This window comes from Narcine bancroftii, chromosome 4, assembly GCF_036971445.1.
Source record: "Narcine bancroftii isolate sNarBan1 chromosome 4, sNarBan1.hap1, whole genome shotgun sequence".
In the NCBI taxonomy this organism is placed as follows: domain Eukaryota; kingdom Metazoa; phylum Chordata; class Chondrichthyes; order Torpediniformes; family Narcinidae; genus Narcine; species Narcine bancroftii.
In genome coordinates this window covers 81762241-81777775 of record NC_091472.1, presented here as the reverse complement: position 1 = coordinate 81777775, position 15535 = coordinate 81762241, and the positions used below count along the sequence as shown (strand labels likewise).

Sequence of the window (15535 nt, the reverse complement as noted above, 5' to 3'; positions counted from 1 at the left end):
AGAACAGTTGGAAAGGGAAATAACAAATATAGACAAAGAATTAGCAATAAAGGAAGATACAACTAAAAGACAAGAATTGGCAGATAAAAAAATAAAATATGAAACACTACAAACATATAAGGTGGAGAAGAACATAATGAAGACAAAACAGAAATATTATGAGCTAGGAGAAAAAACACACAAAATTCTAGCGTGGCAGCTTAAGACAGAACAAACTAAAAGAATGGTATTGGCATTAAGGAAAAAGGACAAACAAATTACATATAATCCAACGGAGATTAATGAAAACTTCAGGGAATTCTACGAGCAATTATATCAAACTGAAAACAAAGGGAAAGAAGACAAAATAGATGAATTTCTAACTAAAATTGAACTACCGAAATTACAAACAGAGGAGCAAAATAAATTAATAAAACCATTTGAAATAGAAGAATTACAGGAGATATTAAAAAAAACTACCAAACAATAAAATACCAGGAGAGGATGGATTCCCAAAAGAATTCTATAAAACATTTAAAGACTTATTAATTCCTCCCCTTCTGGAAATAATCAACCAGATTGATAAAACACAAAGCATACCAGATTCATGCAAAACAGCAATAATTACAGTAATACCAAAGACAAGGAAAGATCCACTTGCACCAGCGTCATATAGACCAATATCTTTATTTAACACAGATTATAAGATAATAACTAAACTATTAGCAAACAGATTGGCCAATTATGTACCAAAAATAGTAAATCTAGACCAAACTGGATTTATTAAAAAAAACGAACAACAGACAATATCTGTAAATTTATTAACTTAATTCATGCAGTAGAAGGAAATAAAACTCCAACAGTAGCGGTTGCTTGAGACGCAGAGAAGGCCTTTGACAGAGTAGAATGGAATTATTTATTCAAAGTACAACAAAAATTCAGCCTACCAGAGAAATATATTAATTGGATTAAAGCATTATATAAGGGGCCATTGGCGAAAGTGACAGTAAATGGATATATATCAAAACAATTTAACTTAAGCAGATCAACAAGGCAGGGATGTCCACTATCTCCCTCACTGTTCGATTAGCTATAGAACCACTAGCAGAACTGATAAGAACAGAAAATAAAATAAAAGGGATAAAAATAAAAGAGAAGGAATATAAAATCAGTCTATTTGCAGATGACATTATAATATACTTAACAGAACCAGAAATATCAATAAAAGAATTACATAGGAAATTGAAGGAATATGGAGAAGTATCGGGGTACAAGATCAACGCAAATAAAAGTGAAGCAATGCCAATGAATAATGCGGATTTCACAAAGTTTAAGAAAGAATCGCCATTTAGATGGCAAGCACAAGCAATGCGATACCTAGGTATACAACTAAATAAAAACCTCGGCCATCTATATAAACTCAATTACCATCCATTAATGAAAAAATTACAAGACGACTTAGAGCATTGGAAAGACTTACCACTAACACTGATAGGAAGGATAAACTGTATTAAAATGAATATTTTCCCAAGGATACAATACCTATTTCAGTCATTACCAATACACCTAACAGAGAAATTCTTCAAGGAGTTAAAGAAAATAATAAGGAAATTCTTATGGAAAGGGGGGAAACCGAGGATAGCACTAGATAAATTAACAGAATGGTACAAACAAGGAGGCTTACAACTACCAAACTTTAAGAATTATTATAGAGCCACACAATTAAGATACCTATCAGATTTTTATCAAACAAGGGAAAAACCAGATTGGATCAGATTAGAACTAGATAAAATAGGGGAGAAGATACCTGAACATATACTATATAAATGGGATGAAAAATTGGTGCAACGTAGGAATTCACCGGTATTGCATCATCTGCTCAACATTTGGAAGAAGATTCATGTAGAAAGGAATAAAACAAATTACCAACTACCAAAACTAATATTGACGCAAAATCAGCTAATCCCTTTCACAATAGATAACCTTTCCTTTAGAGAATGGGAGAGAAAAGGGATCAAAAGAATAGAAAATTGTTTTTCGGGAAATAAATTATTATCCTTTGAACAAATGAAGGATAAATATAATATAACTCACGATACAATGTTTGCATACTACCAACTGAAAACCTACTTGAAGGACAAATTGGGAAACAGTCTGAGGTTATCAGAAGGAAGCAATTTTGAATATGTGATTACAGACACAATAATTAAAAAGTTTGTAACAAATATGTACATCAAACTGCAAGAAAAGGAGAATGAGGAAACAAACAGTAAACCTAAACAAAAATGGGAACAAGATCTAAACATAAAGATAAAGAATGAAACATGGGAGAAGCTATGCTCCGGAACTATGAGAAATACAATAAACACGAGGTTACGCATGATACAATATAACTGGATACACAGGCTATACATCACACCTCAAAAGTTAAATAAATGGGACCCAACAGTATCAGACAGATGTTTTCACTGTAAAAAGGAAACGGGAACAACAATTCTTGCAATTTGGACATGTGAGAAAGTGGAAAAATTTTGGGAAGATCTAAACCAGATATTAAATAAAATCACAAAAAGCAATATACCAAAAAACCCAGAGATCTTCCTCCTAAGTAATATAAGAAACAAAGAATTTGGACTCGATTTGGATGGAGCACAAAAAAGATTTGTTATGATAGCCCTAGCTGTAGCAAAAAAATGTATTATGTCAACCTGGAAATTAGAAGACAACTTGAGAATACAACAATGGTATATAGAAATGAATAAATATACTCCATTAGAAAAAATAACATATAATTTAAGAAATAACATTACAATATTTGAACAAATATGGGAGCCGTACATGAAACACAATAGAGAAATCCTACTGTGGACTTCCACCATCTAAAATGACAGAAGGAGAAGACAACAAAAAGAACTGACTCAGTAAAATTTCTTGTTTATTTTTATTAAGTGACAACATAGTTTAACGGGTTTAATGTATCTTATAGATTGAACTTTAAATAAATGGGGAAGGGAGGGAGGGAGGGAGGGAAGGGAGGGGGAAAAAGGGGGAGAAAACGACACTGCATATATTTAAGAAGAAAAATGTCTGTATGTATCTTGGTCAATATGGTTTATAGTGTGAAAAATAAAAAAATTTAAAAAAGATATAAACTCCGGTGAGAATTACCGATAGAAAAGTCTGTACTTGATCGATATTTGCTCTAAATCAGTGGAGTAGGAGCTGAAAAAACTCGAGTGTAGCAAAAGTCGGCAGCAATTGCATAGTATAATCCTGAGATTAAGAGACTAAGAACAACTGGGACCTTGCTCCCTGTTGAAAAATCTGTCCAAACATATGTGAGGTACAATTTGAGATTGTAAGTGGCCATTGTCTTTAGGGCAAAGAATACATTTTGAGTATTGGTTTTTAAAATAGCATTCAGGAGAAATTGAGCTATTAAAACCGAGATGTGTTGTGGAGAAATAAGTGTCAATAAGAAGTGTCCTTTTTTTCAGATTTGTAAGGTTAAAATGCTCACCTACAAATGAATTCTGTCTTTTGTGCTACTGCTAAAATTACTTGGGAAGTTTTAGCTGAAAGTATTTTCTGTCTTTCATCTTTTCCTTTAATATTATATTAGCATAACAACTTGGAAAATAGTGACATACTAAATGGAAATGTTGCATCTCCAGCTTTTTGTAGTAGATGACAGAACTTTATGGAATTGACTTTCATTACAAACGTAAAATAATTTGGATTGATGACCACAGCTGAACAGACCTGTTTAACAGGCTCAATTTTCACATTTAAGAAAAATTTGGGTAGGAGAAGTATGGAGGGCTAAGGACTGGGTGCAGGCAGGTGGGACGAAGCAGAATAATAGTTTGGCATAGACTTGAAGGGAAAATTGGCCTGTTTTCTATACTGTAAATCCTCATGGTTCTATTGATTCTACTGAAAGGCAGAGCAGGATGAAGGGGTCTGATATGCTACTCCGGCTCCTTTTTTTTTTCACATTTAGACATACAGCACAGTAACAGGCCATTTCGGCCATGTGTCTGTGCTGCCAAATTTGCACCCCATTAACCTACATGTTTTGAACAGAGGGAAGAAACTAGAGGCCCCGGGAAAAACCCATGCATACACAGAGAGAACGTACAAACTCCTTACAGACAGCGCGGGTTTCAAACTCTGGTTTCGATTGCTGGTACTGTAAAGAGGTTGCGCTAACCACTACTGTGTTCTTTTGTTTCCTTCTTTTAATCAGTCACAGTAATCCGCTTTGATCAACTTGGAATGTATGGAATTAACATGATAAAGCAGCCTTACCATCTTCACTACTCCATATATCATGTTCACATAATAATGCTCCTCCAACACCACACCCAGCTGGAAATGCAATTCAGGGTCTTTTGGCTTCAATTTTATAGCTAAAGCATAGTTCACTGCTGCCCTATGTAGCGAATCGAGAGGGGATTTTCCATCCTCATAGTAAGGCACTGAAACACATTAGGAAATAGTAAAAAAAATACAAATGGAAGCAGAACAATGTTTTTGAAAGAAACCACACCTAATCAGAAATTATTTGTACTATCAGCCAAAATATGCTACAACAGTGAAATAAAATCATATTGGCCCCTTTAAACTCCAGTGATTTCCCAATGACCATTCTTTTAGGTAAATCTTAGGATCATAAAGCGATAGAGTACAGGACACCATTCAGTTCACTGTGCATGTGTGGGCTCTTTGTTAGAAAGATCCAAACAATATTCTTTTTCTCAATAGTCCAGTCAATTTTACTGCCCTTCAAATATTATCAACACATATTTTGCCACTGAATCTGATTTCACTACTCTTATTTGTTATCAACAACCTCTGTTAAAACTTCTTCAATTGGAAACATTTTTTTCTTATCATTACTTTATCAAATTCACAATTCTTCAAATATTTATCAAACCTCTTGGTGGGCAAACAAGTGACTCCATGAGGCAGTAGATTGGAGTCAAAATGATTTTATTACCTTAGCCGTTAGCTGGGGCTCAGAGAGCATCTGGCTTGGATCCAAGCAGGAAATGATCTGGGGTCAAGGTCTTGGGTTGAGATCTTTATTAGGGAATCTTTTAGGAGGGGTCAGAGGGAAGGAAGGGTCCAGGCCAGTACATACAGTTATTACAGTCCTGTAATACCTCACACCAAAGCATTCACCCCTTCTTTTAAATGAAAATCCTGCGGGGTGAATGTGGGTTCTATCTTTATTATAATTGTTCTGAGAATCACACCAAAGTCCATATACAATTTACAAATTCCGTCTCTCAGGCAGCTTTCTACTCCTGGTGGAACACCGCAAGGCTGGTTGGCCTGTCAGAAATCCCTTCACCTGTTGAGTGTCCCACCTTGGAGCATCTGGTGGTGCTGTAGACGTTGCCGATGGCACCTCCGGTGCGGTGGCAGGTTGTGGTGTCACTGGTGCTAGTTATTGCTATCATGGTGCTGGTACAGAGAAGAATATGGGTGGTGGTTCATCATCTGTACCTCCCCTCCCCCAAGTGTTGGGGCTGCTTTCCCGCCTGGGCCAAATCCCTTAGGGATCCTGCCACCCATCTGAGAATCTGACAAACGTGTAAGATGAGTTTGCATGTAGCAGGTGCACCTCATTGACCAGCGGGTCTGTCTTATGGGGCTGGATGTGCCTGCGCAGCAATACTGGTCTGGGGATGATAGCCAGACTGGCAAAGTGGTCCATGATGCCGACCTCCTAGGGAATTCTAAAAATTTTTCGTGGGGAGTTGTGTTGGTTGCTGTGCACAGTAGGGAATGGGTCACTTGCAGGACTTCCGGGTGGACCTCTTGCCACCGGGAGATGGGCAGTCCTTTTGATTTGAGAGTCAAGAGGACTGTCCTCCAGACTGTGCCATTCTCCTGTTCCACATGGCCATTTCCGCAGGGGTTATAGGTGGTGGTCCTACTGGTGCTTATGCTCTTGGGCAGAAGGTACTGCCACAACTCTTCACTCATGAAAGAGGGGCCCCTGTCACTGTGAAAAGGTTCTTTAGGGCTTTGATAACCGTGGGCGTAGTCATGTCCAGACAGGGAATGGTGAAAGAGTATCGCGAGAATTCATTCACTACTGTCAGGAAGTAGGCATTGCGATTCGTGGACAGTGACAGTAGGGGGCCCCTTGAAGTCCATACTTAGATGTTCGAAAGGTTGGGTGGCCTTAATCAGTTGAGCCCTGTCTGGCTGGTAGAAGTGCGGCTTGCACTCCGCACAGACCGAGCAGTTCCAAGTCAGCTCCCTGACCTCCTCAACTGTATAGGGGAGGTTGTGAGTCTTCTCTAAATGGTACATCCTGGTAACCCTGGGGTGGTAGAAGCTCTCATGAAGGGCCTGCAGTCTGCCCATTTGCGCACTGGTTCATGCTCCCCTGGACAGGGCATCGGGTGGCTCATTGAGCTTCCTGGGCTGGTACGAGATTTGGTAGTTGTAGGTGGACAATTCAAGGCACCACCTCAAGATCTTATAATTTTTGATCTTCCCCCACTGTTTATTATTAAAGATAAATGCTATAGCTCGTTGGTCCATTAGCAGAGTGAAGGGACTACCAGCTAGATAGTGCCTCCAATGGCGCACTGCTTCCACTATGGCCTGGGCTTCCTTTTCCATGGATGCAATTTGGTGTTCTGGACCTTGCAGTGTCTGGGAGAAAAATGCCACTGGCCTGCCTGCTTGAATTAGCATGGTGGCCAGTGCTACATCCGAAGCATCACTTTCCAGATGGAAAGGAATAGATTCATCAACTGTCTGCATTGTTGCCTTGGCAATCTCTCGTTTGATGCCCTCGAATGTTCTCTGGGCCTCTGCGGAGGGAGGGAAGGTGACTGTCTTTACTAGTGATTGGGCTTTGTCTGCATAATTGGGTACCCACTGTGCATAGTAAACAACGCTTTAATGCTTTAAGGATTTGCGGCACCTGGAGTTCCAATAGTGGGAGTATATGCTCAGGATTTGGGGCAGTGGCGAGGAATCTACTGAGGTTGGCATCATGCTCCTTCAGGTATCGACTGCAGATGGTGACAATATCCAAATAGGAAAAGTGGTTTTCAATTTGTGGTCATCCACCATGCAGTCCATCTCCCTCTGAAACACGGTTACACCATTGGTTAGGCCAAATGGCACCCAGAGGAACTGGTAGAGGAAGCCGTTAGCCTCGAAGGCCATGTATAGGCGGTCCTCTTGGCGGATAGGGATCTGATGATACACTGACTTCAGGTCAATGGTGGAATAAACCCGGTAGCAGGTAATCTCATTCACCATGCAGGATGGGGGTAGGTGTCTAACAAGGTGAACTGGTTGATACTCTGGCTGTAATCTTATCACCATCCTGTGCTTTATTACAGTGGTGTAATACCGCATTCAGCATGATGCTGAACCAAGCCATGAAAGACCCCAACAATGAAGACGCTGTTTACATCCGGTACCGCACGGATGGCAGTCTCTTCAATCTGAGGCGCCTGCAAGCTCACACCAAGACACAAGAGAAACTTGTCCGTGAACTACTCTTTGCAGATGATGCCGCTTTAGTTTCCCATTCAGAGCCAGCTCTTCAGCGCTTGACGTCCTGCTTTGCGGAAACTGCCAAAATGTTTGGCCTGGAAGTCAGCCTGAAGAAAACTGAGGTCCTCCATCAGCCAGCTCCCCACCATGACTACCAGCCCCCCCACATCTCCATCGGGCACACAAAACTCAAAACGGTCAACCAGTTTACCTATCTCGGCTGCACCATTTCATCAGAGGCAAGGATCGACAATGAGATAGACAACAGACTCGCCAAGGCAAATAGCGCCTTTGGAAGACTACACAAAAGAGTCTGGAAAAACAACCAACTGAAAAACCTCACAAAGATAAGCGTATACAGAGCCGTTGTCATACCCACACTCCTGTTCGGCTCCGAATCATGGGTCCTCTACCGGCACCACCTACGGCTCCTAGAACGCTTCCACCAGCGTTGTCTCCGCTCCATCCTCAACATCCATTGGAGCGCTTACACCCCTAACGTCGAAGTACTCGAGATGGCAGAGGTCGACAGCATCGAGTCCACGCTGCTGAAGATCCAGCTGCGCTGGATGGGTCACGTCTCCAGAATGGAGGACCATCGCCTTCCCAAGATCGTATTATATGGCGAGCTCTCCACTGGCCACCGTGACAGAGGTGCACCAAAGAAAAGGTACAAGGACTGCCTAAAGAAATCTCTTGGTGCCTGCCACATTGACCACCGCCAGTGGGCTGATAACGCCTCAAACCGTGCATCTTGGCGCCTCACAGTTTGGCGGGCAGCAACCTCCTTTGAAGAAGACCGCAGAGCCCACCTCACTGACAAAAGGCAAAGGAGGAAAAACCCAACACCCAACCCCAACCAACCAATTTTCCCTTGCAACCGCTGCAATCGTGTCTGCCTGTCCCGCATCGGACTTGTCAGCCACAAACGAGCCTGCAGCTGACGTGGACTTTTTTACCCCCTCCATAAATCTTCGTCCGCGAAGCCAAGCCAAAGAAGAAGAAAAAAGTAATACCGCATACTATCACACCCCTCATATGCTATCCACTGAAATAATTCTCCTTACTAAAGAAAGGCTTGGCCAAAGTTTTAAATCCATTGATCAGGACAATTTTCAGCAAATTTCAATATTGGCATGTGGCATCCTTTGCTTGTTGTGGTAAACTGGAACACCTTTTGAAGATGTAAGGATTTAAACAGAAGCATGCACAATGGCATTTAGGGAACCAAACAACCATAATGTCAAAATTGGAGGATTCCCATTTTTTTTCCAGGAGACTGGATTATCAGGCCCAATTATGGCCAAATGACATCAAGACTGACTTTGCAGAGATCATCATGTGGGTGACTGAAATAGATAGCCAACCTTGATTGAAGTTATAATTTTCTTAGCAAAGTTATGATCAAAAGTCAAAAAGTAGATACCAAGCCAAAGAAAAGCATATAATAAAGATTGTTAAATAAAGGCTTTTTCAAGAGATTAGTATATTGATAAACTGAAGGGATTTGGGAGAGAATTTCAGAGCATGAAGCCAAAAGGAATAAAAGAACTGTGGTCTGGCGAAGGAAAGGTATGTTTGAGAGACCACAGTTCAATGAGTTTTTAAAACAAGAGTATTTGTGGGATGCAGATGATTTTATCAAGAAGCAGACTACTTCCTAATGATAAACAGAAGGTGCACAAAAATGAACTCTTGCTGAGACAATGATGTTGGAACTTTGAAGAAGCACCCTGAGTGGGAATCAGTAGTTTGTGAGATCAAAGAGATCAGAGGTGCTCTTTTTCCCAAGAAAGCAGAGTTTAAATAGCTATTATGAGAATCATTCGCAGTTTGAAGAGAAGAGAGAGGCCACAAACATTAAGGTTTAGAAAGGTTGTACAAAAGATGTCATAAGGAGTTTACATACTGCCCTTCTCCATTCTACATTAAGATAACTTAAAATTATATTCAGTTTTTCAGTAACTCCAGTAGTTTGTTTAGATAATGAAAAGCAAATGCTGTGAATCATTTCCAGGAAAGGGGTCATTCCAGAAACAGAGCTGTTTCTGTAATGCTGTAAAATAGGAAAGTCTGCAGACACTGTGATTGTAGTGCAATACACAAAGGTTTGGAGAAACTCAGCATAACACACAGCATCCATAGGAAGCAAAGGTATATCACCAATGTTTCAGGCCTGAGCCCCTTCATCAAGGTATGACAGAAAGCAGGCAGGTGTCTGAATAAAAATGAGGGGGGAGGAAGAGGGAAGAAGGGGCAGGGGAGGAGTACGGGTCAACAGGCAAGTCATATGTAGATATGGGTGAAAGGGCAGAACAGAGAAAAAAAACTGAGAAGTGATAGGGGAAAGCTCTCTGAATGGAGATGGAAGGGGGTGTGGAGCTGGAGGAAAGGGGGATAGAGGGATGGGGAGATAGAGAGGGAGTGAAATGGGAGGGATCTAACAGAAACTGGAGGCCAATGTTAATGCCATCTGGTTGGAGAGCCTAGACAGAATATGAAGTGTTCCTCCTCCAATTTTCAGTATCTTCGGGTTGGCAGTGCACGAGGCCATTGATAGGCATGTCAGCATGGGAATGGGGTGTGGAATTGAAATTGTTAGCCTCTGGGAGATTTCCATTGTTGCAATGGATAGAGCGAAGATGCTCAATGAAATGATCTCCCAGTCCTTGCCCAATTTCTCAGATGTAGAGGCCACAAAGGGAACACCAGATGCACTAGAACCCCCCCCCCCCCCACCTCCCCAGATGCATAAGTGAAGTGTTGCTTTACTTGGAAGGAATGTTTGGGCCCAAATGGTGGTGAAGGGTGGGGGGAAAGAGGTGTTTGTGAGCACAAGTGATAGAGTGAAGCTACAGGGAGTATGTAGAAGACACTTCTGTGGCCATCCCCTTCAGCAACCAGTTTACCATTCTGGATAGTATTGGGGAGAATGACCTGCCAGAGGATGACCATAGGGACCAGGTCTCTAGCATTGAACATGGCTCTATAATGGATAGGGAGAAGAGCCATGCAACATTGATGGAAGATTCTATTTTGAGAGAACCAACAGGAGATTCTTTTAACTCAATAAAGACATCCGGATGGGGTGTTGACTCCCTGGTGCTAGGGTACAGAATGTTTCAAATAGGGTCTAGAATATTCTGAGGGGAGAGGGCAAACAGCCATATGTTTTGGTACATGAAGGTACCAATGATATAGGTATATCAGGAGGTCCTGAAGAGGGAATACAAGGAATTAGGGAGGAAGCTGAGAAGCAGGACCTCCAGGGTGGTAATCTCAGGATTACTGCCCATGCCACATGCTAGTGGGGGCAAAAAATAGTGAGATCAAGCAGATAAATGTACATCTGAGAAACTGATGCAGGAGGCAGGGCTCCAAATTCTTGGGTCATTGATATCTCTTTTGGGGAAGGAACGACCTGAACCCAAAGGGGACTAATAGCCTGGCAGGCAAGTTTAACATAGCTGTTTTGGGAGGTTTAAAACTAATTTGGCAGAGGGATGGGAACCAGAGTGCTATGGCTGAAGAAAGAAGGGGTAAAAAGGTAAAGCAGCAGCAGTAAAGTGAAGATAGTGTGCAGTTGGCAGGTGATGAGGTAAAATAATAGTCGGAGGAATAACAGAGATATGGATCAGTCAAAATCTGGTCTAAAGGTCTTTCTTATACTTAAATGAACACAGCAGTAGAAAGAAAATGAATGATCTTGTTGTACAGCTACAGGTTAAAGGGTATGATGCTGTGGCCATTACTGAGACGTAGGAGCTGAACATCCAAGGATAACTGGTGTATCACAAGGATACTTGGTGTATTGCAAGGATAGGCAGGGTGGTAGAGGGGACGGTGAAGCTCTGCTGGTAAGCGACAATATTAAATCATTGTAAAGGGACATAGAATCAGAAGAGGTAGAGTCCCTATGGGCTGAGTTAAGGAATAGTAAAGATAAAAGGATACTGATGGCAGTTATATACATGCCCCCAAACAGCAGTCAGGATGTGGATTACAAAATACAACTGGAAATAGATAAGGCATGTCAGAAGAACAACATTACAATAATTATGGGGGGATTTTAATGTGAAAGTACATTGGGAAAGTCAAGTTGGTACATGACTTCATGAGAGAGAGTTTGTGGAATGCAAACAGGATTTTGGAGCAGATTGTTGATGAGCCTACTGGGGAATGGGTGCTCTGGATTGGGTGCTGTGTAATGAACTAGAGGTGATTAGAGAACATAAAGTAAAGGAACCATTAGGAGGCAGTGATCACAATATTATCGAGTTCACTTTGAAATTTTAAAAGAGGCTAGAGTCCAATGTGTCGGCATTTCAGTGGAGTAAAGGAAGTTACAGTTGCATGAGAGAGGAACTGGCCAAAGTTGATTGGAAAAACACAAATGGGGAAGTCAGCAGATCAGCAATGGCTGGAATTTATGTGTGAAATGAGGAAAGTGCAGGACAGGCACAGGCCAAAAAGAAATAAAGTTGTGAATGGAAAAATGAAACAACTATGGCTGAGGAGGGAAGTTAAACCCAAAGAGAGGACATCCAAGGAAGCAAAAATAAGTCAGAAAATAGAGGACTAGGAAACTTTTTAAAAACTTGAAGACAACTAAGAAGGTGATTAGGAAGGAAAAAATGAATTATGAATGTGCCATAACTGCATGTTTCACAAACATTTCTACGACTGATTCCACCTGCATTGAATTCGCTCATCGTTATTGAATGAAGATCTACCGGGATCAATGCCTGAAGAGGGCGCACAAAATCAGTGAACTGGTGCGGACTCGAAAGGCCAACATGGCCTGTTTCCGCTCCGTAAATGGTTATATGGTTAAAGGAGGTCAGCAAGTAATAAAGAGGATACTAATAGCTTTTTTCAATATATAAAGTGACCAAAGTTGACATGGGACCAATAGAAAATGATGCTGGAGAAATTGTAATGTGAGACAAGGAGATAGCAGAGGAACTGAATGAATTTTTTGGACTAGTCTTCACTGTGCAAGATACTGGTAGCATACCAGACTCCTGTGGCTCTCTTGGAAGAGAAGTGAGTGCAGTCAAGATTACGAGAGAGAAGATACATGGGAAGCTAAATGGTCTAGGTGTAGATAAATCTTCCGGTCCAGATGGAATGCCGAGGATACCAAAAGGCTGCAGAGAGACTTGGATAGATTAGGAGAATGGGCAAAGAGGTGGCAGATGAAACATCATGTTGTAAAATGAACAATCAAGCACTTTGGGAGAAGAAATAGATGGGCACACTATTATTTAGATGGGGAGAAAATTCAAACTTTCATGATGTAAAGGGACTTGGGAGTCCTTGTGTGGGAAACCCTAAAGGTTGATCTCCAGGTTGAGTCAGTGGTGAAGAAGGCAAATGTAATGTTGTCATTCATTTCTAGAGGGATAGCAGACAAGAGCAGGGATGTAATGTTAATACTTTATAAAGCACTAGTTATACACATTTGGAGTACAGTTTTGCGCAGCATATTTGAGAAAAGATATGCTGGTGTTGGAGAAGGTTCAGAGAAGATTTACAATAGGGGTCCCCAAAGTGGTTGATATGACCATCCAAAGGGCTGATAAATACCAGGGGGTCGAAAGGGGGTTGATAACACCAGTGGAGATCAATTACATGGGGGGGGGGGGGTGATGTTAATTGAAAATGGCACCAATGGTAGTGTTGTCTATCCTATCATGTGAGTGGGCCTTGACTTTGGCTTTTGAATTAGTTTAGAGTGAATGGGAGGATGGAAAGAGGTAAATGTTCTATGTTTTATACTCATGTAATCGTTGAATTTTTGGACCACCTTTTGAGGCAAAAAAAGGAAGGTCGACTTTTACACAGGTCAAACTTTTGACCTCCTGAGCACTGACATCATTCAAGGCATCTGGAGCTCAGATGGCTGGGACCAGGAAACACGGTTGGGAGTTTGAATGCACAGGCGCCTGGGCAAGGATTTGTGGTTGGAATTCGGATGGGTGGGCACTAGGGTGAGGATTTATAGTTTGGAGTACAGATGGGCGGGCGTCAGGATGAGGATCCACAGTTGGGGGTTTGGATGGGCGGATAGCCAAGCGACAATCCATAGTCGGGAGTTCGGATGGGCAGGTAACGAGGAGTGGGGGTGGAGGGGGATTGATCCAGGGATGGGAGTTTGGATGGGCAGGAAGCTGAGGCCAAAAATGGGGTGGTGGGTGACAGGGGGAAGGGAGTGGGGGGTGGCGGTGCTGGATGGGGTGGGTAAGTGCTACCCCATCCCATCCAGCACCGCCACCCCTGTCCAGCACCAGCATTCCATGCTTGGGGTTCGGTGAGTGATCAAATATTCCATGAAGGGGTTAATGGTCTAAGAAGTTTGGGGACCCCTGATTTACAAGAATTATATCAGGAATGAAAAGATTAGTATATCAGGAACGATTGCCAGATCTTGGACTATACAGAAGGATGAGGGGGTATTTTGAATGCTGAAAGGCCAGGACAGAGTAGATATGGCAAGGATGCTTCCCATGGTAGAGGATTCTAGTAAAAGAGGGCATAATTTCAGGATAAAAGGCATCAATTTACAACAGATTTCAGAAAAAAAATTTCTTTATCTGTGGAACTTGTTGCCATAAGCGGCTGCAGAAACGATGTTGCTGGGTGTATTTAAGGCAGAAATTGACAGGTATTTGATTAATCAGGGAATCAAGGGTTACAGGGAGAAAACTAAGGAATGGGGCTGAGTGGATGGATGAATTCATGATTAGAATGGTGGAGCAGACTCGATGGGCCGACTTCTGCTCTTACATCTTGTGATCTAGTGAAGTGAAGCATTTTCTGCCATCACAAGGTACCATGGGGCTATTAGTGGGAAGGAATGAATGGAGGAGAAAGTCACAGATGGAGCAGTCCCAGAGGAGAGGGGAAGATGTGTCTGGTGGTGGGATCTTGTTGTAGGTAATAGCAGTCCACGTGGCCTGCAAAATGGCTGATGAACACGATGACCTGGGGGGGTGACACCTGCCGTCCCCTTGGGTAACCTCTGCATGGCGGAAAGATGGGGAACTCTGGCAGGAATGCCGGCCAATCCCAGGCCGGCGCTCCAATGACGCGGGGCCCTGACGTCAGTGCCTGCGGCCCATATAAGCGCAATGGCGAGAGCAATAAACCAGTCTTGTTTTCCAAGGCTTAGGTGTGCGTATTGTTCATCTCCATGCTTGCATTGCGTGAACGCTACAGAGGATAATATGTTGGATGTGGAGGTTGGTCGGGTGTGGTGTTATATATTTGTCACATCTAGGTTTGGAGGGGCCAGGGAAAATGTGCAGGAAATAGAGGAGATGTGGTGAACGGCTAAGTTGATGCAGTAGAGGGAACACCATGCTCTTTAAAGGAAGACATCTCAGATGATCTGGAAGTGAAGTTGAGGTAGTTAATATCTAATTGGTAGTTGGAAATAAAGATCCAGAATGGACAGAAGGCCAGAACAAGGTGTCTAAGAGGAGAATGAATCTTTAGTGGGAGACAGAGAATCCTCGTGAAAGAAGTAGGCAATGAGAAGGCGAGGGCGGAAGAAGAGTTTGGCATCATGGTATGTGCGGAACTTGTTGAGGTGTGGACAAAGGGGGATGAAGGTGAGACCTCTACTAAGGACAGAGCCTTCCATCTCAGAGGGGTAAGTCAGAGAGAATAGTAAAGACCAATTAGCAGTTAGAGAGGGGTGTCAGTGGGGTGGAGGGTGTTGGGGGAAGAATGGATTGAGCATCAGAGAAGGGGGTGGAAGTTTGGGGGCTCTGGCCAGTGGGATGTTGGTGCTAAAGTTAACGCCAGAGGCACCGAGATCTCCAGCTTGTGGGTGGCTGCGCCTAGCAGCGGAGGTGTTGGGGGCTCCAGCTTGTGAGCACCCTGGGTGGAGGTGGAAACCCATGTCAGAAGATGCTGTGGCGACAATCTCTAATAAGGTGAGCCTCAGATTCTTGAATAACACCAGGTGAGTGTAGAACTGGTGGTGTAGGATGAAGTGCAGGAGAACTCCATG

The 15535-nt window shown here is 42.4% G+C and overlaps 1 protein-coding gene across 4 annotated transcripts in view; it reads right to left on the bottom strand.

The window, feature by feature from the left end:
- Window positions 1-15535, bottom strand: part of LOC138760742 (uncharacterized) — a 133096-nt gene that overhangs the window by 70163 nt on the left and 47398 nt on the right. For all 4 annotated transcript variants that reach the window (XM_069931765.1, XM_069931763.1, XM_069931766.1 and 1 more), the window contains one exon: window positions 4291-4460. In XM_069931765.1, the coding sequence (XP_069787866.1) occupies window positions 4291-4460 (170 nt within the window). The remainder of the gene's footprint in view (window positions 1-4290; window positions 4461-15535) is intronic.